This window comes from Salvelinus namaycush, chromosome 3 (genome assembly GCF_016432855.1).
Source record: "Salvelinus namaycush isolate Seneca chromosome 3, SaNama_1.0, whole genome shotgun sequence".
In the NCBI taxonomy this organism is placed as follows: domain Eukaryota; kingdom Metazoa; phylum Chordata; class Actinopteri; order Salmoniformes; family Salmonidae; genus Salvelinus; species Salvelinus namaycush.
This window is the reverse complement of record NC_052309.1, coordinates 1754060-1781953: the sequence shown is the minus strand read 5'-3', so window position 1 is coordinate 1781953 and position 27894 is coordinate 1754060. Positions and strand designations below refer to the sequence as shown.

Below are 27894 nucleotides of genomic sequence, written 5' to 3'. Positions count from 1 at the left end.
AACAAAAAAATGTGACAATACACAAAATGCTATCCTCTGAGACCGTTATTAATAATTTCAGTTATTTTGACTGGTTTTCTTGGAAGAAAATAAACATGACAAAAGTTTGACTCGCAAACACTACACACTTCCTCAGTCTATCAAGCGTTCGTCGCGTGTCAAATAAACAGCAGAGAAGTTTAGTGTTAATTGATGCGCAGTTCATATGAAAGTGAGCGCCTGGCGAATTCATAGACATACTCTAAAAGTCAGCGGTGGGAGGGACAGAGGAAATAGTCATCAGTTTGGGATAGCCTATTAACTTGAAGCAAGAACAGCTGGAAATATCCAATCACTTCAAGTTTCCATTCACTCTTCAACTCTACAATAATTGCTTCGGGTACAGGAAGGATACAGGTGTTTGGGACTGAATGCGACTCAGACTTGACCAAGGGGAAATGAATTTAAAAGGCAGCGGGACTCTTCTGAGGATTCTTATGATGTTTCTCTTCTTCTCACGAAGTTTGCAGTGGACTTACAGAGAGCATCAGGATGATGCGAACAGGTAGGCTATACCACGCGTCGCGCGCCCTGGCTATTTTATTAATGGGTTGGATTGACATTACGCACGGTGCTGTAGATATCAAGAGAAACATTGTGCGGGATACTTGGGTTATATTGTGGTAGGTTGTATATTATTTATCTTGAAGGACGTGCATTAATAGCCTAATGTCATTATTTTACAGTGAAGTCTGTTCTGAGAATAAGATTGCCACAACCAAATATCCTTGCTTAAAACCAACTGGAGAGGTGACAACTTGCTACAGGTAGGCTCATTTAAATTTCCAAGATTCCATTGCATTGTAGAATATGATTCCCTCGTGTGAGCTGAGATTACGGGACTAAATTATAATTGCCTTTTTGTGGGGGGAAAAAATGAAATAATATAATATGTAGGCTAATTGTTTTGCTGCTGTGATGCTGCATATCACAAACGGTGACCAGACTTGTGACGTTTTAATTGATAATGACCCATAGATTCACTGTTGCCATGGAAGTAATTCCAAAGGATACAGTAGGTTCAAGAGAGCAAATTAAATTGTAACCATACTTTATTAATCATATGCCATCAATGATCCTAGCCTATATAGCATTTGGGAACAAACCTTCAGTGGCCAGAGTTGTAACGGCTTCATGGGATAGCCGATGCTTTTATGTATTGATTATTAACCATATTGGCTAAAATATTGAATAATACATCATGTAAGATAGACGTCATTTACCATGAACAGATAATTACACCAAAAGACAAACCACTTATTTTCCCTTTGAATAAATGTGTAGATATTTTTCACCAGTTTTTCTATAGCAGAAGTGTAGGTGGTTAAAATAAACCTAGAATTTGTCTAATTGCTTTCATGTAATGGTATTGGCAATGTGTCAATAATTATTGGAACGTCATCGATGTAATTACATCATAATAGATTAACACATGGAGTAGATAGATTTACCTTCTAACAGCACAGTGCATCCATCCACGACTGAACCACTTTGCAACGGGTGTCTGTCCATAACCGTGAGAGACTCATTAATCTGCTGCATTTCCTGTCTGGCACTGGCGGGGAATGACACACATGTAACTTCATCATGTTATGACAGCCCCCTGTGGTGATGTGGTCTTTAAATGATTACTGTGCTTGATGGTTATTGCTTAGACTCACTGTTGTGTTCATACATTGTTTATTTAACTAACGAGAGAACGGCTGGTGTTACAGGAGGAAAGAAATGTGCCTATGTATCTGAGGGAACTGGGTGCATTTCAGTCCACACGGCATTGTAACAAGTTACCACATGACAGGCTGCCTATCAGCTCTCTGGGTGTTTCACTGTGTTGAAATGTGTGTAGGATGGCTCTCCATCGTCATGCCAGGCATTGCTCAAGAGTTTATCACCAATGTTAGTTGGTATTTCTTCCCTTTCGTAATAATCTGTCTTTTACATCTTAACTCATGGTTGTGGGCTCTACTAATACGGACCATGGTCTAACTTGACCCTGTCTCTCTATCTGGCATAGGAATGACTGAGGCATGTTTAAACGGAACAAGTGTAGGCACATTTTGCCTCTCGGTTTTGTTGTTGTGTGTGTGTGTGTAACAGTTGGACTCTTTTACAGTGATGACATTTGGATTGAGTGTCTGTTGGAGAAAAAAGAAAGATTCATTAGGTGCTGCTATGTTTTATTGGCAAACACATCTACCAATAAATGTTATTCTGGAAAAAGGATGGTAACGACAGATCTGAAACAGTGTCTGACAAATATAACAGATAGACTACAGGAAGAGCTTGTTTGGACCCTTCCATTATATCTGTGCTACTCAGTGTATTTAAATAGACTTTTGTTTGATTTTCCTTAATAGATTTGAGAATACTGGAGGTATAGATTTGAGAATACACAAGGTAAAGATTACATTAACTTAATTTATTGCATACACTGTCTAGCCTACAGCTAGCTGCTAGCCGTCTTCCGCGGGAGACCTCTGTCTAGCCTACAGCTAGCTGTCTTCCGCGGGAGAGCTCTGTCTAGGCTACAGCTAGCTGCTAGCTGTCTTCCGCGGGAGAGCTCTGTCTAGCCTACAGCTAGCTGCTAGCTGTCTTCCGCGGGAGAGCTCTGTCTAGCCTACAGCTAGCTGCTAGCTGTCTTCCGCGGGAGAGCTCTGTCTAGGCTACAGCTAGCTGCTAGCTGTCTTCCGCGGGAGAGCTCTGTCTAGCCTACAGCTAGCTGCTAGCTGTCTTCCGCGGGAGAGCTCTGTCTAGCCTACAGCTAGCTGCTAGACGTCTTCCGCGGGAGAGCTCTGTCTGCATACAGCTAGTTGCTAGCCGTCTTCCGCGGGAGAGCTCTGTCTGCATACAGCTAGCTGCTAGACGTCTTCCGCGGGAGAGCTCTGTCTAGTCTACAGCTAGCTGCTAGACGTCTTCCGCGGGAGAACTCTGTCTAGTCTACAGCTAGCTGCTAGACGTCTTCCGCGGGAGAGCTCTGTCTGCATACAGCTAGTTGCTAGACGTCTTCCGCGGGAGAGCTCTGTCTAGCCTACAGCTAGCTGCTAGCCGTCCTCCGTGGGAGAGCTCTGTCTAGCCTACAGCTAGCTGCTAGCCGTCTTCCGTGGGAGAGCTCTGTCTGCATACAGCTAGTTGCTAGACGTCTTCCGCGGGAGAGCTCTGTCTAGCCTACAGCTACCTGCTAGCCGTCCTCCGTGGGAGACCTCTGTCTAGCCTACAGCTAGCTGCTAGACGTCCTCCATGGGAGAGCTCTGTCTAGCCTACAGCTAGCTGCTAGCCGTCTTCCGTGGGAGAGCTCTGTCTGCATGCTGCAAGCCGTCCTCCGTGGGAGAGCTCTGTCTGCATACAGCTAGCTGCTAGACGTCTTCCGTGGGAGAGCTCTGTCCAGCCTACAGCTAGCTGCTAAACGTCTTCCGCAGGAGAGCTCTGTCTGCATACAGCTAGCTGCTAGCTGTCTTCCACCGGAGAGCTCTGTCTAGCCTACAGCTAGCTGCTAGCCGTCCTCCGTGGGAGAGCTCTGTCTAGCCTACAGCTAGCTGCTAGCCGTCCTCCGTGGGAGAGCTCTGTCTGCATACAGCTAGGCCCGAGAGAGGAGAAACAGAGTGCTTCCAGCACTGCAACGGTCACACTTAATTGATATGTGGCGTGTGTAATTGTTGCTTTGTTGTTCTTCCAAATATTGATGGTGGTCTCAAGCAGTTTGTTGTCCTGCTCGTATCCTCCCCTCTCCTCTTTCTCCACTCCTAACCTCTCCTTTCTTCTCCTCTCGTCTCGTCTCCTCTCCTAACCTCTCCTATCCTCCCCTCTCCTCTCTTCTCCTCTCCTAACCTCTCCTTTCTTCTCCTCTCTTCTCCTCTCCTAACCTCTCCTTTCTTCTCCTCTCGTCTCGTCTCCTCTCCTATCCTCTCGTCTCCTCTCGTCTCCTCTCCTAACCTCCCCTCCTAAGCCGAGGCATTCCTGAGTAAATCCGTTAGTTTACTCTAAACGGACTTAAGGCCATAGAATCAGTAATATGCATAAGGATATCTTCTCCAACATTCTTCTACTGTCCTTGTCCTCGTTATCTACCCCCTTGCAAGTCTGTGGTTATCTTCAACGAGTTTCTCCTCTCCTTCTCTCCTCTCATTTTCCTCCCCCTCGTCCTCTCCCCCTGCAACTCTGTGGATAGCTTCAACATGTTTTTCCTCGTCCTCTCCCCCTGTAACTTTGCTATCTTTCTCAACATTTTTCTCCTCTCCTCTACCTCTTCTACCCCCCTTCAACTCTGTGTGTGGATTCTATAATTTCCCCCCAAAAATGAATCCTCTCCTCCACTGCCTGTCCTCTTGTCTTCTTCTCCAAAATGTTTCTCCTCTTCTATACTCGCAAGACAGCGATGAACCCTAGAGGCATACGCACTTCATCTGACCTGAACACTAAATCATCTCCACAAAACTAATTTAATGATCTCTTCATAATAAAATGTTGCGTTTACAAAAAAGTGACAAGTGTTTTTATCTGGCTGCTGACTTTTCAAATCAAATCAAATCAAATGTATATTAGTCACATGCGCAAAATACACCTTACAGTGAAATGCTTACATACTAGCCCCTAACCAACAATGCAGTTAAATATAATAAAAAATACAAATATGAATAAGAAATAAAAGTAACAAGTAATTAAGAGCAACAGTAAAATAACAATAGCGAGACAATATACAGGGAGGTACCGGTACAGAGTCAATGTGCGGGGGGCACATAACCTTAGTCGAGGTAATATGTACATGTACAGTTGAAGTCGGAAGTTTACATACACCTAAGCCAAATACATTTAAACTCAGTTTTTCACAATTCCTGACATTTAATCCTCGTAAAAATTCCCTGTTTTAGGTCAGTTAGGATCACCACTTCATTTTAAGAATGTGAAATGTCAGAATAATAGTAGAGAGAATGATTTATTTCAGCTTTTATTTCTTTCATCACATTCCCAGTGGGTCAGAAGTTTACATACACTCAATTAGTATTTGGTGGCATTGCCTTTAAATTGTTTAACTTGGGTCAAATGTTTCTGGTAGCCTTCCACAAGTTTCCCACAATAAGTTGGGTGAATTTTGGCCCATTCCTCCTGACAGAGCTGGTGTAACTGAGTCAGGTTTGTAGGTCTCCTTGCTCACACACACTTTTTCAGTTCTGCCCACACATTTTCTATAGGATTGAGGTCAGGGCTTTGTGATGGCCACTCCAATACCTTGACTATATTGTCCTTAAGCCATTTTACCACAACTTTGGAAGTATGCCAGGGGGTCATTGTCCATTTGGAAGACCAATTTGCGGACAAGCTTTAACTTCCTGACTGATGTCTTGAGATGTTGCTTCAATACATCCACATCATTTTCCTCCCTCATGATGCCATCTATTTTGTGAAGTGCACCAGTCCCTCCTGCAGCAAAGCACCCCCACAACATGATGCTGCCACCCCCGTGCTTCATGGTTGGGATGGTGTTCTTCGGCTTGCAAGCCTCCCCCTTTTTCCTCCAAACATAATGCTGGTAATTATGGCCAAACAGTTCTATTTTTGTTTCATCAGACCAGAGGAAATTTCTCCAAAAAGTACGATCTTTGCCCCACGTGCAGTTGCAAACCTTAGTCTGGCTTTTTATGGCAGTTTTGGAGCAGTGGCTTCTTCCTTGCTGAGAGGCCTTTCAGGTTATGTTGATATAGGACTTGTTTTACTGTGGATATAGATACTTTTGTACCGGTTTTCTCCAGCATCTTCACAAGGTCCTTTGCTGTTGTTCTGGGATTGATTTGCACTTTTCGCACCAAGGTACGTTCATCTCTAGGAGACAGAACGCCTTCCTGAGCGGTATGACGGCTGTGTGGTCCCATGGTGTTTATACTTGCGTACTATTGTTTGTACAGATGAACGTGGTACCTTCAGGCGTTTGGAAATTGCTCCCAAGGATGAACCAGACTTGTGGAGGTCTACAATATTTTTTTCTGAGGTCTTGGCTGATTTATTTTGATTTTCCCATGATGTCAAGCAAGGAGGCACTGAGTTTGAAGGTAGGCCTTGAAATACATTCACAGGTACACCTCCAATAGGCTAATTGACATAATTTGCGTCAATCAGAAGCTTCTAAAGCCATGACATCATTTTCTGGAATTTTCCAAGCTGTTTAAAGGCACAGTCAACTTAGTGTACGTCAACTTCTGACCCACTGGAATTGTGATACAGTGAATTATAAGTGAAATAATCGGTCTGTAAACAATTGTTGGAAAAATGACTTGTGTCATGCACAAAGTAGATGTCCTAACCAACTTGCCAAAACTATAGTTTGCTAACAAGAAATTTGTGGAGTGGTTGAAAAAGGCGTTTTAATGACTCCAACCTAAGTGTATGTAAACATCCGACTTCAACTGTATGTAGAGTTATTTAAGTGACTATGCATAGATGATAACAACAGAGCGTAGCAGCGGCGTATAAGAGGGGGGATGCAAATAGTCTGGTTAGCCATTTGATTAGGCATTCAGGAGTCTTATGGCTTGGGGGTAGAAGCTGTTTAGAAGCCTTTTGCACCTAGACTTGGCGCTCTTTTACTGCTTGCTGTGCGGTAGCAGAGAGAACAGTCTATGACTAGGGTGGCTGGAGTCTTTGACAATTCTTAGGGCCTTCCTCTGACACCACCTGGTATAGAAGTCCTGGATGGTAGAAAGCTGTGCCCCAGTGATGTACTGGGCCGTACGCACTAACCTCCGTAGTGCCTTGCGGTCGGAGGTTGAGCAGTTGCCATACGAGGCAGTGATGCAACCAGTCAGGATCCTCTCGATGGTGTGCTGTAGAACCTTTTGAGGGTCTGTGGACCCATGCCAAATGTTTTCAGTCTCTTGAGGGAAATAGGTTTTGTTGTGCCCTCTTCACGACTGCCTTGGTTTGCTTGGACCATGTTAGTTTTGTTGATGTGGACACCAAGGAACTTGAAGCTCTCAACCTGCTCCACTACAGCCCCGTCGATGAGAATGGGAGTGTTCTCGGTCCTCTTTTTACTGTAGTTCACAATCATCTCCTTTGTCTTGATCACATTGAGGGAGAGGTTGTTGTCCTGGCACCACACGACAAGGTCTCTGACCTCCTCCCTATAGGCTGTCTCGTCGTTGTCGGTGATCAGACCTACCACTGTTGTGTCAAACTTAATGATGGTGTTGGAGTCGTGCCTGGCCGTGCAGTCATTGGTGAACAGGGAGTACAGGAGGGGACTGAGCATGCACCCCTGAGGGGCCCCTGTGTTGAGGATCAGTGTAGCGGATGTGTTGTTACCTACCCTTACCACCTGGGGGCGGCCCGTCAGGAAGTCCAGGATCCAGTTGCAGAGGGAGGTGTTTAATCCCAGGGTCCTTAACTTATTGATGAGCTTTGAGGGCACTATGGTGTTGAACACTGAGCTGTAGTCAATGAATAGCATTCTCACATAGGTGTTCCTTTTGTCCAGGTGGGAAAGGGCAGCGTGGTGTGCAATAGAGATTGCATCATCTGTGGATCTGTTTGGGCGGTATGCAAATTGGAATGGGTCTAAGGTTTCTGGGATAATGGTGTTGGATGTGAGTCATGACCAGCCCTTCAAAGCACTTCTTGGCTACAGACGTGAGTTCTACGTCATTTTGGCAGGTTACCTTAGTGTTCTTGCGCACAGGGACTATGGTGGTCTGCTTAAAACATAAGTGACGGTGGTAGCAGCAACATTATGTACAAAACAAGTTACAAACAACGCAAAGAAACAAACAAAAAATAATTGGATCGTAACTCGTAAAATGTCAGCCTTCTTCTCCGGCGCCATCTTGATGGAGACAAGTCTTTTTCTCTGGAATTTTTTTGTAACATATTGCTGCAGCACCAATGCTGACTTGATTAAGTGTTTTACCCCATCGGCTGTCCTTGTCTGACATATTGTTATCCACAGGAGTCGTGACTGTCTATCTCCGCCAATGGATTTACAATTGTTTTGGTATTTAAATCTTGGTAATGTTCAAACGCTTAGCTTACTGCTGAATGTCTGTGAAATGTATCACTTATAATAAGTCTCTGTCAAACAACATGATCTCTTTCATCTTGCCAATAGTTATACATTCATTGACAGAATGTATTACTTTAGAGTTGATTAGTACTCCCTGTCTCTCTCTCCAACTCTCTCTCTCCCTCGTTCTCTCTCTCTCCCACTCTCTCTCTCTCTGCCTCTCTCTCTGCCTCTCTCTGCCTCTCTCTCTGCCTCTCTCTCTCTCTCTGACTCTCTCTGCCTCTCTCTGCCTCTATCTCTCTCTCTCTCTCTGCCTCTCTCTCTCTCTCTCTTTCTCTCTCTCTCTGCCTCTCTCTCTGCCTCTCTCTCTTTCTCAGCTCAAGTCTGTCTGAGTCTGCTGGTCCTCTCCTCTTGTCTTACATAACACTCATGCATGCTTTCGCATTTTTGAATCGCAATTATATGTGTTAAGTGCCATGAAATAATCCTACTCCCTCTATCAAACACACACTCACTCCAAACGTCTGTCAACAAGACAAAGCCCTGAGATTGCTGTTGTCAACTGGCCCATATTGTCATCCCACCCATTACAGTGGTGCAATGAAGGATCTAGCCAGGGAAGGGGACAGGGGATAGAGCAGGAAAGGTCTTGGTATGAAGGATCTAGCCAGGGAAGGGGACAGAGGATAGAGCAGGAAAGGTCTTGGTATGAAGGATCTAGCCAGGGAAGGGGACAGAGGATAGAGCAGGAAAGGTCTTGGTATGAAGGATCTAGCCAGGGAAGGGGACAGAGGATAGAGCAGGAAAGGTCTTGGTATGAAGGATCTAGCCAGGGAAGGGGACAGAGGATAGAGCAGGAAAGGTCTTGGTATGAAGGATCTAGCCAGGGAAGGGGACAGAGGATAGAGCAGGAAAGGTCTTGGTATGAAGGATCTAGCCAGGGAAGGGGACAGAGGATAGAGCAGGAAAGGTCTTGGTATGAAGGATCTAGCCAGGGAAGGGGACAGAGGATAGAGCAGGAAAGGTCTTGGTATGAAGGATCTAGCCAGGGAAGGGGACAGAGGATAGAGCAGGAAAGGTCTTGGTATGAAGGATCTAGCCAGGGAAGGGGACAGAGGATAGAGCAGGAAAGGTCTTGGTATGAAGGATCTAGCCAGGGAAGGGGACAGAGGATAGAGCAGGAAAGGTCTTGGTATGAAGGATCTAGCCAGGGAAGGGGACAGAGGATAGAGCAGGAAAGGTCTTGGTTTTGTCTTTGCATTTCCTTCCACCATATGTATTGTCTGTTCTCTTGGCTATGACTGAGAGAAATAATATTTGAGTCTCTGTTTTACAGTTAAATATTCTGAAATGACACAAGATAAATCGGAATTAAGGATTGGAATCTGCAGTAGGGAGAAACAGCGCCACTGGCCGCCCTACCACCGTTGTTGTTGTTGTTGTTGTTGTTGTTGTTGTTGTTGTTGTTGTTGTTGCTGAGCTGAGCTGAGGAGCGTCGTGCAGCATGGTGAAAACAAGGCAGTACATATTAAGCTCTTCTGTCGAGGCGTGCAATGATGTCAGAGGGGGGGGGGAAACAGCATTCGTTATTGGCAGTAACTTATTTGTCGTTGTAATATCATAAACGGACGTGGCAATATTACAATTAATGCATTCAATCAAGTGAAATGGCTTTGTCGAAACCTTGTTTCTACACTATTGGTTCTGTGCAATATGTCCTTGTAAGGAGTCTTCATTGTAAATCAGGCATGCATGTAAAATGCCATCGAGCTGAGTGTTGTTGATTTCTTCCTAAAACAGCCTTGGAAACCTCTGTGTGTGTGTGTATTGTAACTATGAGTTAGATGGAAATATTGGGCCATTTACCAGTGATTAATATCCGTCACAGACATCCAAACCAGATGTTTTTTTATTAGTGGAAACCTTGATGTATGTTACTGAAAATGCTGTCATCTTATTTGGAACGACCAGTCAGTTGAATTCTCTAGAATTAGTCTAACATTCATGGCAGCCAGTCATGGCGGACTACGGTAAAAGTATGCAGCTCAAAATATAGCAATTGGGTAACAGGAAGTCTGTGTGTGTGTGCATGTGTTTAATTGTTACCCCATGAGACCCTAAGGCGAAGCAGTGATGAATTTGCTGTATATTTTATTCTATTCTAAACACTATTCTTCAGATGAATGTCTCACTAGAGAGTCTTTCTGATTCTAAACTCACACAAGAGTCTAGAAGCGTCTGTAGTGTCTGAAAATGTGAATGAAGGCATGTTTTCACGTATTAATCTCAAACTGTGGGTTGAATTGATAAATCATTTCAAGTTTAGTTTTTTTTTCTTCTCTCTAATCTGGGGACGGAGCTTCAGTGGAATAAAACTGTATCTAATGAATAAATAAATAGTAAATATAATTGCTTTTACAAGCCAGGGACTAAGCGTAGGAGTATGGAACAAACTCTTTCCCAAAAGCTCTTAACTTGGGGAAGAAACAGGATTTACTCAAATTAGCTACAAGCAGCAGATGATTACTGATGATAATACTGATGAAAATTGTTGCAATTAATTCAAGTTCAAAATGATAAATACCTTGGTCTAGCCCTTATACAGTCAATGTTCAGTCCAATATCTTAACATGATGGTAGACGTTTTCCATTCTCACAACGGCTAATACTGATGTTTATTTTGTTAGCACGTGTTTAGCTAGTTTCATGTTTCATTGGTCGTATGTTTGGGATACGCGTGGTACACATCGTCCAACAAAATGCTTACTTGCAGGTTTCTTCTGGACAATGCAATAAAAAATAAATAATAAAATATAAGAATACGAACATAAAGTAAATGGCTCAGTAGAATAGACATTTTAGCATCAGTGTAATACAGGAAGGCACAATTTGTAGTCCAATATTTACACATGTATTGGGGAAGAGTGGAATGGGGGCAGTGTATAAATTGAGCAGCATAAAAAGTCTGGTAGCAGCAGTTGTGGTGTGTGTGTGTGTGTGTGTGTGTGTGTGTGTGTGTGTGTGTGTGTGTGTGTGTGTGTGTGTGTGTGTGTGTGTGTGTGTGTGTGTGTGTGTGTGTGTGTGTGTGTGTGTGTGTGTGTGTGTGTGTGTGTGTGTGTGTGTGTGTGTAGCATGACTGTATATGCACAGTGCCGTGAAAAGTATTTGCCCCCTTTCAAATGTTCTCTATTTTTGTATATTTTTGATACTGAATGTTATCAGATCTTCAAGCAAAACCTAAAATTAGATAAAGGGAACCTGAGTGAACAAATAACACAATGACATACTGATTTCATTTATTTCATAAACAAAGTTATCCAACATCCAGTGCTCCTGTGTGGGAAAAAGTAATTAGCCCCTTGCACTCAATAACAGTTTGTGCCACCTTTTACCTTTAATGACTCCAACCAAACACTTCCTGTAGTTGTTGATTAGTCGCATGTCGCTGTGGAGGAATTTTGGCCCTCTCTTCTATGCAGAACTGCTGTAACTCTGTAAACCCACAAAATACAGTTTGCCTGGCGTTAAGGAAGTGAACAGCTCATGGCTAGGGTGTGGGGTCCTTGATTATGCTGCATGCCTTACTCAGGCACCGTTTTCAGTAGATGTCCTTGATGGGTGGGAGCAAGATCCCAGTGATGTACTGGGACGTTTTCACCACCCGCTGGAGGACCTTGCGGTCGTGGACGGAGCAATTCCCGTACCAGGCCATAATGCCGGGGCGGCACGCCAAGTTTCTTCATCCGCGTTGGGAAGTAGAGACACTGTGCTGGTGTTGTTGGTTCATGTCAAGTCCTCAGTGATGTGGAGGAATTTAAAACTCGATACGCTCTCTACTGCAATCGGGTCATATTCCCTCCTCTGCTTCCTGAAGTCAACAATCAACTCCTTTTGTTTCGCTGATGTTGAGAGAGAGGTTATTGTCATGACACCACAATGCCTGTTCACTTACCTCCTCCCTATAGGCTGACTTGAACATCGTCTATGAACATTTGAACATCTTGGCCATGTTCTGTTATAATCTCCACCCGGCACAGCCAGAAGAGGACTGGCCACCCCTCATAGCCTGGTTCCTCTCTAGGTTTCTTCCTGGGTTCTGGCCTGTCTAGGGAGTTTTTCCTAGCCACCGTGCTTCTACACCTGCATTGCTTGCTATTTGTTTTTTTTGGGCTGGGTTTGCACTTTGTGACATCAGCTGATGTAAGAAGGGCTTTATAAGCATATTTGATTAACTTGTTGTTTCAGGCCTACAACCGTGGTGTCGTCAGCAAATTTGATGGGTGAACAGAGAATACAGCAGATGACTGAGGACGAACCCATGAGGCGCCCCTGTGTTAAGAGTCAGTGTGGAGGCGGTGTTGTTGCCAATCCTCACAGCATGTGGTCTGCCTATCAGGAAGTCCACTATCCAGTTGCATAGGGTAGTGTCCACTCCCAGGGCTCTGAGCTTGGTGTTGAGCTTGGAGCGAACAATAGTGTTGAATGCTGAACTGTAGTCAATGAACAGCATTCTCACATAGTTGTTTCTCTTGTACAGCCCGTGTGAAAAGCGATAGCAATGGCATCTTCCGTGTATCTGTTGGAGCGGTAGGCAAATTGGAGTGGGTCCAGTGTGCCTGGCATGTTGGCATTGATGTGGGCCTTGACCAGCCTCTCGAAGCGCTTTATGATGACCGAGGTGAGGGTGACGGGGCGATAATCATTTGGGCATGTCACTTTGTTTGTTTTGGGCACTGGGATAATGGTGGTTACTTTGAAGCAGCTGGGAACTACAGCCTGGGACAGGGACACAATCTTAGAAAAAAGGGTTCTTCGGCTCTCCCCAAAGGACAACCCTTTGAAGAACCCTTTTTGGATCCAGGTAGAACCCTATTGGGTTCCATGTAAAACAAAATAGTTCTACCTGGAACCAAAAAGGGTTCTCCTATGGGGACAGCCGAATAACCCTTTTTTCTAAGAGTGCAGGTTGAAGATTTCAGAGAAGATTACCACCAACTGGTCAGCACTCACTCTGAGGATGCGGCAGGGGGGCTTTGTGAGTATTCACTCTTTTGAGAATTTCCCCCACATCAGCCTCGAAGAGCGAAAGCACCTGGTCATCCGGAGCAGCGAGAGTCCTCCTGGATGGCTTGGTATTGTCTGCCTCAAACCATGCGTAGAATGTGTTAATAAGCTCATCTGGGAGGAAGGCGTTGGTGGGCACCACATAGCTGGATTTGCTTTTGTAGTCTGTGATAGTCTGTAGTCCTTGCCACATGCGTCGTGACTCTGAGTTGTGAGCGTCGTGAGTCTGGAGTCTGTATTGTCTTTTTGCGTCCCTAATGGCTTTGCGGAGCTCGTACCCGCTTGTCTTGTATGTGCCGCACGCAACCCAGTCATCAGGGTTCGTTCTGCTGACGTTGAATGCTGCGGTACGGGCTCTCAGCATGATACGAATATCTCCGTTCATCCAGGGGTTTTGGTTGGGAAATGTCCGGATTGTTGTATCTCCGGATTGTCATCACGACATTTCCTAATGAAGCTGTCGATGTATACACAGTTGAAGTCGTAAGTTTACATACACTTAGGTTGGAGTCATTAAAACTAGTTTTTCAACCACTCCACAAATTTCTTGTTAACCAACTATAGTTTGGTAAGTCGGTTAGGACATCTACTTTGTGCATGACACAAGTAATTTTTCCAACAATTGTTTACAGACCGATTATTTCACTTATAATTCACTGTATCACAAATCCAGTGGGTCACAAGTTTACATACACTAAGTTGACTGTGCCTTTAAACAAATAAACAAACGTACCTTGGTGCGAAAAGTGCAAATCAATCCCAGAACGACAGCAAAGGACCTTGTGAAGATGCTGGAGGAGACAGGTACAAAAGTATCTATATCCACAGTGAAACGAGTTCTATATCGACATAACCTGAAAGGCCGCTCAGCAAGGAAGAAGCCACTGCTCCAAAACCGCCATAAAAAAGCCAGACTAAGGTTTGCACCTGCACATGGGGACAAAGATCGTACTTTTTGGAGAAATGTCCTCTGGTCTGATGAAACAAAAATAGAACTGTTTGGCCATAATGACCATCGTTATGTTTGGAGGAAAAAGGGGGAGGCTTGCAAACCGAAGAACACCATCCCAACCATGAAGCATGGGGGTGGCAGAATCATGTTGTGGGGGTGTTTTGCTGCAGGAGGGACTGGTGCACTTCACAAAATAGATGGCATCATGAGGGAGGAAATTTATGTGGATATATTGAAGCAACATCTCAAGACAGTCAGGAAGATAAAGCTTGGTCGCAAATGGGTCTTCCAAATGGACAATGACCCCAAGCATACTTCCAAAGTTATGGCAAAATGGCTTAACCTCTCTAGGGTATGTGGGACTGTAGCGTCTCACCTCGTCAACATCTAGTGAAACTGTAGGGCGCCAAATTCAAAACAACAGAAATAAAATTCCTCAAACACACATGTATTTTACACCATTTTAAAGATACACTTGTTGTAAATCCAGCCACAGTGTCCGATTTCAAATAGCCTATTCACAGAAAAACACAGCCATTTTTCCAGCCAAAGAGAGGAATCACAAAAAGCAGAAATATAGATAAAATGAATCACTAACCTTTGATGATCTTCATCCGATGACACTCATAGGACTTCATGTTACACAATACATGTATGTTTTGTTCGGAAAAGTTCATATTTATATCCAAAAATCTTAGTTTACATTGGTGTGTTATGTTCAGTAGTTCCAAAACATCCGGTGTGGAGAGCCACATCAGTTTACAGAAATAGTCATCATAAATGTTGATGAAAATACAAGTGTTAGACATTGAATTTTAGATCCACTTCTCCTTAATGCAACCGCTGTATCAGATTTCAAAAAAACTTTACGGAAAAAGCAAACCATGCAATAATCTGAGTACGGCGCTCAGACGACAAATCAACCCAAAAGAGATATCCGCCATGTTGGAGTCAACATAAGTCAGAAATAGCATTATAAATATTCACTTACCTTTGATGATCTTCATCAGAATGCACTCCCAGGAATCCCAGTTCCACAATAAATGTTTGTTTTGTTCGATAATGTCCATCATTTATGTCCAAATTCCTCTGTGTTGTTCGCGCGTTCAGAACACAATCTAAACTCACGACACGTGTGCAAGTCCAGCGGAAAGTACGGACGAAAAGTCCAAAAAGTCCAAATTCCTTTGTCTTCAGAAAAGCAAATGGAACAGAGCTCGCTCTCACGTGAACGAGCATCACGAGCTCAAAGCATTCTGCCAAACCTCTGACTCATTCCCCTCTCATTCGGCCCCACTTCACAGTAGAAGCATCAAACAAGGTTCTATAGACTGTTGACATCTAGTGGAAGCCTTCGGAAGTGCAACATGACCCCATTTCCACTGTATCTTGGATAAGCAAAGAGTTGAAAACCTACAAACCTCAGATTTCCCACTTCCTGGTTGGATTTTTTCTCAGGTTTTTGCCTGCCATGAGTTCTGTTATACTCACAGACATCATTCAAACAGTTTTAGAAACTAAAGAGTGTTTTCTATCCAAATCTACTAATAATATGCATATCCTAGGATCTGGGCCTGAGTGGCAGGCAGTTTACTCTGGGCACGCTTTTCATCCGGACGTGAAAATACTGCGTGAAAATCCTACCCCAAAGAAGTTAAGGACAACAAAGTCAAGGTATTGGAGTCGCCATCACAAAGCCCCGACCTCAATCCTATAGAAAATATGTGGGCAGAACTGAAAAAGCGTGTGCAAGCAAGGAGGCCTACAAACCTGACTCAGTTACACCAGCTCTGTCAGGAGGAATGGGCCAAAATTCACCCAATTTATTGTGGGAAGCTTGTGAAAGGCTACCCAAAACGTTTGACCCAAGTTAAACAATTTAAAGGCAATGCTACCGAAAATGAATTGAGTGTATGTAAACTTCTGACCCACTGGGAATGTGATGAAATAAATAAAAGCTGAAATAAATCATTCTCTCTACTATTATTCTGACATTTCACATTCTTAAAATGAAGTGGTGATCCTAACCGACCTAAGACAGGGAATTTTTAATAGGATTAAATGTCAGGAATGATGAAAAACTGAATTTATTAAATGTATTTGGCTAAGGTGTATGTAAACTTCCGATTTCAACTGTACCTTAATGTACATGGATGAGTCCTGGGTGGGTTAATCTTTGAACATATTCCAATCAGGATTCTCAAAACAATCCTGCAGGAATGAGTCTGCCTCCTCTGTCCAGCGCCTCACTATTTTCTGTGTTGGTGACTCCCTCTTGAGTTGCTGCTTGTAGATGTGGGAGTAGGAGCAGAGAGACGTGAACTGATTGGCCGAAGTGGGGGAAGTGGGATGGCTTTTTACGGTTCACGGATGTTTGTGTATATACATGTTCAAGCACGCTGGATCCTCTTGTAAGGGAGGATACATGTCGGTGATATTTTTGGAAAAATGTGTTTTAGACAGGCTTGGTTAAAGTCATCCGTGACATTGAAGACTGCTTCTGGGTGAGAGGATTCTTGCTGGCTAATGATCTTGTACAGTTTGCTAAATGCCGCCTTGGTGTGGCGGAATGTACACAGCTGTGACGCTAATAACACACACAAATTCCCTTGGCATATAGTGAGGTCGGTATTTTAGCATCAGAATGTCCAGGTCGGGTGAACAGGAGCTTGCGATGTTTTCAACTTCGGTACACCAGGAATTGTTTGAGAAAACATACCCCTCCCCCCAACTCTTACCAGAAGCTACCGTTCGATCCATGCGGAATAGTGATTTAAAAACAAAGACACAGCATTCCCTGATCTCCCTCTATGATTGAAGGTTTGCTCTAAGGTCACAAAGGATATTTTCCAGTGATTGGACGTTAGCCATCAGGATACTAGGAAGAGGAGCTAATGTTCGTGTTCCACCATGCAACCCTTCCAGTAATGCCATGAAACTGAAATACTGCTGTGAGTTTAAGCTTGCACATCCCTCCTCATTCACAAAAGATGACATAGTTCATTAGTAGGGCCCAAATCCTGACACACCCATAATGCTGGAGACACCCTCGGAGAGTGGGGTCATGGCCAGGGTCATTATCAACGGCGACCCTGGAGCAATTAGGGTTAAGTGCCTCGCTCATGGGCACATTGACAGATTTGAGCCCATCCTCCCTATTGTTAATGCCTTGTATGGTTCCTTCCATGCAAAGTCATAGGACTAAGTCATAAGGCCATAAGACTTTACCAAGTGATTTTTTGTTGTTGTTGCTGCTGTTGAATGAAGGAAATGATCCCACAGGTCACATTTTAGCCCTGTTGTTTATATGACTGGAGAATGTAGATACAAGTTGTCTACCGAATAAACAATTATCACAGTTGTTATACACTGGACAAGGTGTAAATATGAAGCCATTTTCCTGGATCAGATATGTAGAGAGAAACACTGGACAAGGTGTAAATATGAAGCCATTTTCCTGGATCAGATATGTAGATAGAAACACTGGACAAGGTGTAAATATGAAGCCATTTTCCTGGATCAGATATGTAGAGAGAACAACTAGACAGGGTGTAAATATGAAGCCATTTTTCTGGATCAGATTGAAGAAAACTTTAGATATGGGATGGGACAGGGTGTTGGCAGTGGCCTCATTATTGCACATGGAGGAATAGCATGGTTTATTTTATGGAGGGAGGCTGACAGTTCCTCGTGTTCTTCCCCAAAATGAGTTAGGAAATCACGGTGCACTTGAGTTATCTTGGCAAGTGCAGGGGAGGACGTGTTGTTTGTGTTTTGGAGCATTCCTTAGTGATATATGTGGAGCACCGTCCGTCCGTCCGACAGGCCCGACACTCTGGCTGCTAGCTGCTGCCCTCCGGGCATATTTCTCCCTCTCCCTTTCTCTCCCACTTTTCTCCTCATAGCCAAGCTGTCTTTGATTTTGTTTGGGATGTGACAGTTTATATAAAGCGAGACACTACAGCTATTCCATTTCACCTTTGGCTTAATTCATAGCAGAAATGTAAATCAGAACAGAAAGTAGTGATGTGATTTACATCTATTTGTGTTTTGTTTACATTACGACTCCGAATCCGATAAATCTCTTGTCTTTTCCAGACGTCAGACTAACCTCCCTTAACCAACATGACTTCCCATCTTCCACCAAGTTTCCTTGACTAAACCCAGGCCACTGTCTGTCCATGCATCACTCAGACAGACGTCCTTGGTAAGTTGTACAAGTGAAAAATTATGTTATGAGATGTTATTGATCTCTAACGGCTCCAGTTGGAGGAATAACTCTAGCAGCTCCAGTTAGAGGAATAACTCTAGCAGCTCCAGTTAGAGGAATAACTCTAGCAGCTCCAGTTAGAGGAATAACTCTAGCAGCTCCAGTTAGAGGAATAACTCTAGCAGCTCTAGTTAGAGGATTAGCTCTAGCAGCTCCAGTTAGAGGAATAACTCTAGCAGCTCTAGTTAGAGGACTAACTCTAGCATCTCTAGTTAGAGGAATAACTCTAGCATCTCTAGTTAGAGGAATAACTCTAGCAGCTCCAGTTAGAGGAATAACTCTAGCAGCTCCAGTTAGAGGAATAACTCTAGCAGCTCCAGTTAGAGGAATAACTCTAGCAGCTCCAGTTAGAGGAATAACTCTAGCAGCTCTAGTTAGAGGAATAACTCTAGCAGCTCTAGTTAGAGGAATAACTCTAGCAGCTCCAGTTAGAGGAATAACTCTAGCAGCTCTAATTAGAGGAATAACTCTAGCAGCTCCAGTTAGAGGATTAACTCTAGCAGCTCCAGTTAGAGGAGTAACTCCAGCAGCTCCGGTTAGAGGAGTAACTCTAGCAGCTCCAGTTAGAGGAATAACTCTAGCAGCTCTAGTTAGAGGAATAACTCTAGCAGCTCTAGTTAGAGGAATAACTCTAGCAGCTCCAGTTAGAGGAATAACTCTAGCAGCTCTAATTAGAGGAATAACTCTAGCAGCTCCAGTTAGAGGATTAACTCTAGCAGCTCCAGTTAGAGGAGTAACTCCAGCAGCTCCGGTTAGAGGAGTAACTCTAGCAGCTCCAGTTAGAGGAATAACTCTAGCAGCTCTAGTTAGAGGAATAACTCTAGAAGCTCTAGTTAGAGGAATAACTCTAGCAGCTCCAGTTAGAGGAATAACTCTAGCAGCTCCAGTTAGAGGATTAACTCTAGCAGCTCCAGTTAGAGGATTAACTCCAGCAGCTCCAGTTAGAGGAGTAACTCTAGCAGCTCCAGTTAGAGGAATAACTCTAGCAGCTCTAGTTAGAGGAATAACTCTAGCAGCTCTAGTTAGAGGAATAACTCTAGCAGCTCTAGTTAGAGGAATAACTCTAGCAGCTCCAGTTAGAGGAATAACTCTAGCAGCTCTAGTTAGAGGAATAACTCTAGCAGCTCCAGTTAGAGGAATAACTCTAGCAGCTCCAGTTAGAGGAATAACTCTAGCAGCTCTAGTTAGAGGAATAACTCTAGCAGCTCCAGTTAGAGGAATAACTCTAGCAGCTCCAGTTAGAGGAATAACTCTAGCAGCTCCAGTTAGAGGAATAACTCTAGCAGCTCCAGTTAGATGAATAACTCTAGCAGCTCTAGTTAGAGGAATAACTCTAGCAGCTCTAGTTAGAGGAATAACTCTAGCAGCTCTAGTTAGAGGAATAACTCTAGCAGCTCCAGTTAGAGGACTAACTCTAGCAGCTCTATTTAGAGGAATAACTCTAGCAGCTCCAGTTAGAGGAATAACTCTAGCAGCTCCAGTTAGAGGAATAACTCTAGCAGCTCCAGTTAGAGGAATAACTCTAGCAGCTCCAGTTAGAGGAATAACTCTAGCAGCTCCAGTTAGAGGAATAACTCTAGCAGCTCTAGTTAGAGGACTAACTCTAGCAGCTCCAGTTAAAGGAATAACTCCAGTTAGATAGATTAAGCTGTAGTTTATCTATCTATCTTAGCTACTCATATCAGGCAGTGCTTTTCCACTGTGCAACATTTCCCAACACTTTCTCAGCAGGCTTAGACCTCACGACAGTCTATGGTGAGACATGAGTAGATCTCTAACGAGGATGGAATTAGGTTGAAGTGTCCCGCTAACAACTGTTCAGTTGTTATTAACAAGTTGTATAATGTTTTACTTGTAGGTGAAACAAGAGGTATATCAACATTAATAGATGATTTGCAAGTTCCCTATAGTCCAATACTGAATAATATACCAGCAGTCTCCCTATAGTCCAATACTAAACGGTTTACCAACAGTACAGGAAAAACAAATGACTTTGAGAAAATAGAATATATATATTGTTATAATTTATGATATGGTTAAATTTTGAGGCTCACCTCCAAAAGATGTACGGATATAAAGTGACTTAAAAATAATGTCTGTGGTTTCTTTGGATAGCGATCAGCAATATTTCTCTCTGCTGTTCAATATTATAGAGAGTAATTTGATTTGTTTCCACCAAAACCCATTTGTACATCTGTTTCCATTTGTATCGGTTTGTAATACAAAACATGCCTTCCAGTAAGACCACGGTTACGGGTGAGTCTCAAATGACACACTATTCCCTATATAGTGCGTTACTATTGACCAAGGCCCTGTAAAGTAGTGCACTATATAGGGAATAGTGTGTCATTTGAGACGCTTAGGGATGCAGAACATGACTTCATGACTTCAAATACTTGGTCATAATGCCTCACCGTGTCTCTAAAGTGCTTTTATCTGAAATACTCAAAAGACATTTGTGTACTTCCCTTAGAACCTAGCAAACGGGGGAATCATTTGGGGGACGGACTGAGACATTGAAATAGGCGTAATGGTTTAAAGTGGCTCCAAGTATGAGATGACAATTAAAGATATGAAGGAATGTAAAGGCTGAAAGGGATATGTGATTACCAGAAATGAAAGGATTTTTTGTATTGTAAAATCCAATAGGCTTCTATTAGGTCCAGACCTGGGTTCAAATACTATCCGAAATATTTCTGAGTTTGCTTTAACCTGCCAGGAGTGACACATTTTTTCTGACTTTTCTATTGGCTCAGTTGTTTCAGGCAAGCCTAATCAAGCACGGATTTGCAATGATATCAAACAGTATTTGAACCCAGGTCTGGTTATAGTAGGTCTGTCAAGTAATATGTGAGGGTTGGATTTGGTTGGTTCGTGAAAACACAGTGGGTTAGCTCGTGATACATCACAATGTTGGCAACCTTAAATCATAAATGTCAAGAATATTATTTTACTGATGTATCAATATCTTACACTGGAGTAGTTTTATTACACTTCTCTTGTCATCTTACAATGCCATGGTCAATTGTTGTAATAATAATAAGATTCTGGATTAACTGTTTGGGATACTTGTTAAATAATATTACAGGGCTACAATGTGAAATCAATTCTAAGTTTTATTAAAAATGATTCAAGTAGCCCCTTATAAAGTTATGCAAACATGTATATTACACATACTTTGTTATTGAAACACACATTTTATGTTCAATTGCGAGTATTTTACTTGTTATTAGTAGTTCTACAGGTAAGTACTTAGTAAGGTCTGACACAAGTTATTTAAGACCTGTCTTTGTAAACTTCTCACACTGCTAAGTCATCCGGGTGTAATGGCTCGCTAGTTTTGCTCTGAGACCTTGAAGTAGTTGTTTCCCTTGCTCTGCAAGGGCCGTGGCTTTTTGTGACGCGATAGGAAACGATGCTTCGTGGGAGGCAGTTGTTGATGTGTTCAGAGGGTCTTCTGGTTCAAGCCCAAGTCGGAGCGAGGAGAGGGACGGAAGCAACAGTGTTACACAGGGCTGGTTTCCCAGAGAGATTAGTCCTGGTCTGAAAAGCTACGTATTTCGATGGAGATTCCTACAATGAGCATAATTTTTTTTTGTCCAGGCTTGTCAAGCCTGACAAGCTTTATCTGTGTCAGGGAAAATAGCCTGTACTGTTTAGGGTGGGTTGATCCACAGTTTCCCAGCACTAAGCAGTTTCTCTTCACGGTGGATTTTCACAGTGAACCATTGTGTGGTTATGCTACATGCTAACAGTCATGGTCATGCTATGGTTATGTTAGTAAGTGGGTGGTGCTGGTGATAATGTCTAAAGCAGAGGTGTGTGTGTGTGTGTGTGTGTGTGTGTGTGTGTGTGTGTGTGTGTGTGTGTGTGTGTGTGTGTGTGTGTGTGTGTGTGTGTGTGTGTGTGTGTGTGTGTGGGGCTTTCTGCTCTCTCCCTCCCTGGTTGTGGTAATGACAGACAGAGGTATGGTCTATAGTCTACCTACAAGGCAGAATGATAAAGGACCACACAATATCAGACGGAAGTTGAAACAATGGCTGACGATAGTTAGGACAGACAGCAGTGATATCTTAATGCCAAACTGGCAATACATTGTTATATTGCAGCATTTGTTTATTTGGGTAAGCTTTGTTGATGTTGAGTGTTGACAAACCGTTTAAATCCTAAACTCTATTTTAAGTGCAACACTTTCACTGGCATTTTGACCACCAAGAATGCAATGATAAGCTTTGTACCTCACACTGCATCAGAGGACTCAGGCTGGCACTGAGACTTTGTTAGAGCATGCAGAACAACACTGACACTACCAATCCATATTGTCGTCGAGACAGACCTTTCTGATCCTCAACTTATTCTCTATCACTGTAGGGTGATTTTCATGTGAAGCCTGCAATAACCAGAGGCTATGTATTTTTTTTCATGTGTAGCCTTGAATTTTATTTTTTGATAGGCAAGTCGGTTAATAACAAATATTTACAATGACGGCCTACCGGGGAACAGTGCCATGTTCTGGGACAGAACGACAGATTTTTACCTTGTCAGCTCGGGGATTCGATCTTACAACCTTTCGGTTACTGGCCCGACGCTCTAACCAGACGGCTACCTGCCACCCTGAGGCTATGTATCGTATTTTACTCACACTACAGATGTTTTCCCTTGTCTAACTGTTATTCATGTTTGGGTCATGTACATTCTTAATGTATTCTCCCATTATTAAAGCTAATACGCTGATCAGTCCTACAGGACACTAACAAGCCAAAGAAAGGAAATGTTGCCTGCACCATTAAACACAGCCATAGCAATCAATCTCTATTGCAAACAGCTGCCCCTTCTAGATGAATACACTATTTGGAACCCACGCCGAGCATTTAGTACTGTCTGGCATTGTGGACCCCCCCCCCCAACCCTGTACAGAACAGTATGCCAACCCTGTCTAGCTGGTCTTAATCAACCCTGTACAGAACACTATGCCAACCCTGTCTAGCTGGTCTTAATCAACCCTGTACAGAACACTATGCCAACCCTGTCTAGCTGGTCTTAATCAACCCTGTACAGAACACTATGCCAATCCTGTCTAGCTGGTCTTAATCAACCCTGTACAGAACACTATGCCAATCCTGTCTAGCTGGTCTTAATCAACCCTGTCTAGCTGGTCTTAATCAACCCTGTCTAGATGGTCTTAATCAACCCTGTACAGAACAGTATGCCAACCCTGTCTAGCTGGTCTTAATCAACCCTGTACAGAACACTATGCCAACCCTGTCTAGCTGGTCTTAATCAACCCTGTACAGAACACTATGCCAACCCTGTCTAGCTGGTCTTAATCAACCCTGTACAGAACACTATGCCAATCCTGTCTAGCTGGTCTTAATCAACCCTGTACAGAACACTATGCCAATCCTGTCTAGCTGGTCTTAATCAACCCTGTCTAGCTGGTCTTAATCAACCCTGTCTAGATGGTCTTAATCAACCCTGTCTAGCTGGTCTTAATCAACCCTGTACAGAACACTATGCCAATCCTGTCTAGCTGGTCTTAATCAACCCTGTACAGAACACTATGCCAATCCTGTCTAGCTGGTCTTAATCAACCCTGTACAGAACACTATGCCAACCCTGTCTAGCTGGTCTTAATCAACCCTGTACAGAACACTATGCCAATCCTGTCTAGCTGGTCTTAATCAACCCTGTCTAGCTGGTCTTAATCAACCCTGTACAGAACACTATGCCAATCCTGTCTAGCTGGTCTTAATCAACCCTGTACAGAACACTATGCCAATCCTGTCTAGCTGGTCTTAATCAACCCTGTCTAGCTGGTCTTAATCAACCCTGTCTAGATGGTCTTAATCAACCCTGTCTAGCTGGTCTTAATCAACCCTGTACAGAACACTATGCCAATCCTGTCTAGCTGGTCTTAATCAACCCTGTACAGAACACTATGCCAATCCTGTCTAGCTGGTCTTAATCAACCCTGTCTAGCTGGTCTTAATCAACCCTGTACAGAACACTATGCCAACCCTGTCTAGCTGGTCTTAATCAACCCTGTACAGAACACTATGCCAGAACACTTTTTTTTACTGTTTTCAAAATATATGGACAATCACAGGTCTATGGACAGGTGAATGGACAGGTCTATGGACAGGTGAATGGACAGGTCTATGGACAGGTGAATGGACAGGTCTATGGACAGGTGAATGGACAGGTCTATGGACAGGTAAATGGACAGGTCTATGGACAGGTGATGGACAGGTCTATGGACAGGTAAATGGACAGGTCTATGGAGTGAATATCACTGGTCTTCTCTAAGTATTTTGGAATTTTTGGTTGGATGATTTTTTTTTCTTCCAAAAACAAATGTTATGTCACCAACTGCAGTTGACAAACCTTCAGCGTTCCAAAGGTTAAATCCTAAGGAGTAGTTTTCATAGACATCTACACCTCTCCACATGCTGCCTATCTGAATATACAGTATGAATGAGACTGTTTTGATTTACAGTATTCATCTGCTTCTACACCGATCTTTACATGCTGCCTTTCTGAATATACAGTATGAATGAGACTGTTTTGATTTACAGTATTCATCTGCTTCTACACCGATCTTTACATGCTGCCTTTCTGAATATACAGTATGAATGAGACTGTAATAGAAACGGTATTTATCATTTAACTGATTATACATAGTGAAATATGTCATCTATTCATTCTTACATTATTTTCCCCCCCAAAAAGGTGTACTTTATTTTTATTTGTTTAACCTTTTATTTAACTAGGCAAGTCAGTTAACCTCTAACACCTCCCAAACCCGGATCCGGGAGCACCCCCATCAGTAGAAAAGCTACTAGCATAGCCTAGCATAGCGTCACAAGTAAATACTAGCATCTAAATATCATTAAATCACAAGTCCAAGACACCAGATGAAAGATACACTTCTTGTGAATCCAGCCATCATTTCTGATTTTTAAAATGTTTTACAGGGAAGACACAATATGTAAATCTATTAGCTAACCACGTTAGCAAAAGACACCACTTTTCTTACTCCACCATTTTTTTACTGCATCAGTAGCTATCACAAATTCGACCAAATAAAGATATAAATAGCCACTAACCAAGAAACAACTTTATCAGATGACAGTCTGATAACATATTTATTGTATAGCATATGTTTTGTTAGAAAAATGTGCATATTTCAGGTATAAATCATAGTTTACCATTGCAGCCACCATCACAACTCTCCCCAAAGCGACTAGAATAACTACAGAGAGCAACGTGTATTACCTAATTACTCATCATAAAACATTTCTTAAAAATACACAGCGTACAGCAATTGAAAGACACAGATCTTGTGAATCCAGACAATATTTCAGATTTTCTAAGTGTTTTACAGCGAAAACACAATATATCGTTATATTAGCTTACCACAATAGCAAACCACACAACAGCATTGATTCCAGCCAAACATAGCGATAACGTATTCACCACCAAAATATATTAATTTTTCACTAACCTTCTCAGAATTCTTCAGATGACAGTCCTGTAACATCATATTACACAATGCATATAGAGTTTGTTCGAAAATGTGCATATTTAGCCGCACAAATCGTGGTTATACAATGAGAAAAGTTGCCAAGCTGCCCAGAAAATGTCGGGCGCCATCTTGGAGAGGCACCTATTCTAATCAATAAATAATCATAAACTTGACTAAAAAATACAGGGTGGACAGCAAATGAAAGACAAATTAGTTCTTAATGCAATCGCTTTGTTACATTTTTAAAATTAACGTTATTGCGCAATACAGCGTGCGCTAAAGCAAGGCTACACTGAAATTAATGGCGGCTTATGCATTTAACATTTTTCAACAGAACAACGATTTATCAGCATAAAGTATCAGCATACTTTTTGATGAACTCCCATCAGAATCTTGGGAAAGGTGTCCTTTGTCCAAAACAATCGTCTTTTGGTTGAAAGATGTCCTCTTGTCCTGTCGAAATAGCCGCTAACGTTCGGCATGTGCCGGAAAGGTGTCCAACTCTTGAAAGCGCGTCACAAAGAAATGCCAGAAAATCGCAATAAACTGATATAAATTGCTATAAGTCGGTTTAAATTAACTACCTTATGATGTCTTTAACAACTATAACGAATAAAAACATGACCGGAGATATAGAACTGGCAAAACGAAAGCTTGGCAGGAGGCCACTCTGATGTCCCTACTGCGCCAGGCGCACCGTTGAAAAGGACGGTACTTCTGCTCCAGGGTCTTATATAAGGTCCCAGATTGCGCAATCCACTCCATTCAAATTCTCACCACTTACTGACATCTAGAGGAAGGCGTATGCAGTGTTTGTAGCCCCACAGCGTACATAGGGACTTATAAACTGACCCCAGAACAGGGACCTCGATTTCAGAAATCTCACTCCCTGACAGGAAATGTGCTGCAGAATGAGTCCTGTTTCACTCAGAGACATAATTCAAACGGTTTTAGAAACTAGAGAGTGTTTTCTATCCAATAGTAATAATAATATGCATATTGTACGAGAAAGAATTGAGTACGAGGCAGTTTAATTTGGGAACCAATTTATACAAAGTCGAAATTGCACAAGAAGGCTCAAGAAGTTAAAAACAAATTCTTATTTACATAATGATTGTAATTAAAAAAGATGAAAGGCAAAGCAAAGCAACAGAACATTTCTCCCTTGACGTTTCTCTTACATTAAGTCCTGCATATTCCTCCTTTTGATATTTCGTATCGTAAGTCTTGCATATTTCTTGCAATATCTCCATATTGTGGATGATGTTGATTGCACCCTACTGTAACCTAGTGTTTTATTAAAGGGAATCTTGGTTTGAGTTATAGTAGACGGACAGACAGCAGAAGGGATGTGTGGATATTAGCTAGTTCTCTGGAACGACAGGTTTTCACTCATTGCCTGGGATGTCAAGGTGAGAAACATCTGACAGGACATTATTCTTCAGCTAACCTGTGTTTCTCAGTGGAGGTATGTATGTAGCTCTGAGACCTGGCTCTAGCCACCATTGGTGGCCATGTCTCAAAGGAGGTGTATACTGTATGTTGACCAGGAGTGCAACTTTCACCCAGTTTTATCATTGGAATGTGATACAAAATGTGGCAACGGTGTGCTTTTGGACCATGCGGACGCCTCCGAGCGGTTGGGTAGACTGTTTGAAGTGTTTATCTGTCTGGATATAAACATATATACAGTATCAGTCAAAAGTTTGGACACACCTACTTATTCAAGGGTGGTTTTTTATTTTTTTACTTTTTTCAAATCAAAATATATTTTATATTTGAGATTCTTCAAAGTAACCACCCTTTGCCTTGATGACAGCTTTACACACTCTTGGCATTCTCTCAACCACCTGGAATGCATCAAGGTGTACCTTGTTAAAAGTTAATTTGCGTAATTTATTTCTTAATGCATTTCAGCCAATCAGTTGTGTTGTGACAAGGTAGAGGTGGTATACAGAAGATAGCCCTATTTGGTAAAATACCAAGTCCATATTATGGCAAGAACAGCTCAAATAAGCAAAGAGAAACAACAGTCCATCATTACTTTAAGACATGAA

The 27894-nt window shown here is 42.6% G+C and overlaps 1 protein-coding gene across 1 annotated transcript in view; it reads left to right on the top strand.

Annotated features, from left to right (window-relative positions):
- The first annotated feature begins 370 nt into the window (after positions 1-370).
- The window catches only part of ccbe1 (collagen and calcium binding EGF domains 1), a 107309-nt gene continuing 79785 nt past the window's right edge, over positions 371-27894 (top strand). The window contains exons 1-2 of the mRNA XM_038988755.1: positions 371-544; positions 726-806. Of these exons, the coding sequence (XP_038844683.1) occupies positions 411-544; positions 726-806 (215 nt within the window). The 5' untranslated portion in view covers positions 371-410. The remainder of the gene's footprint in view (positions 545-725; positions 807-27894) is intronic.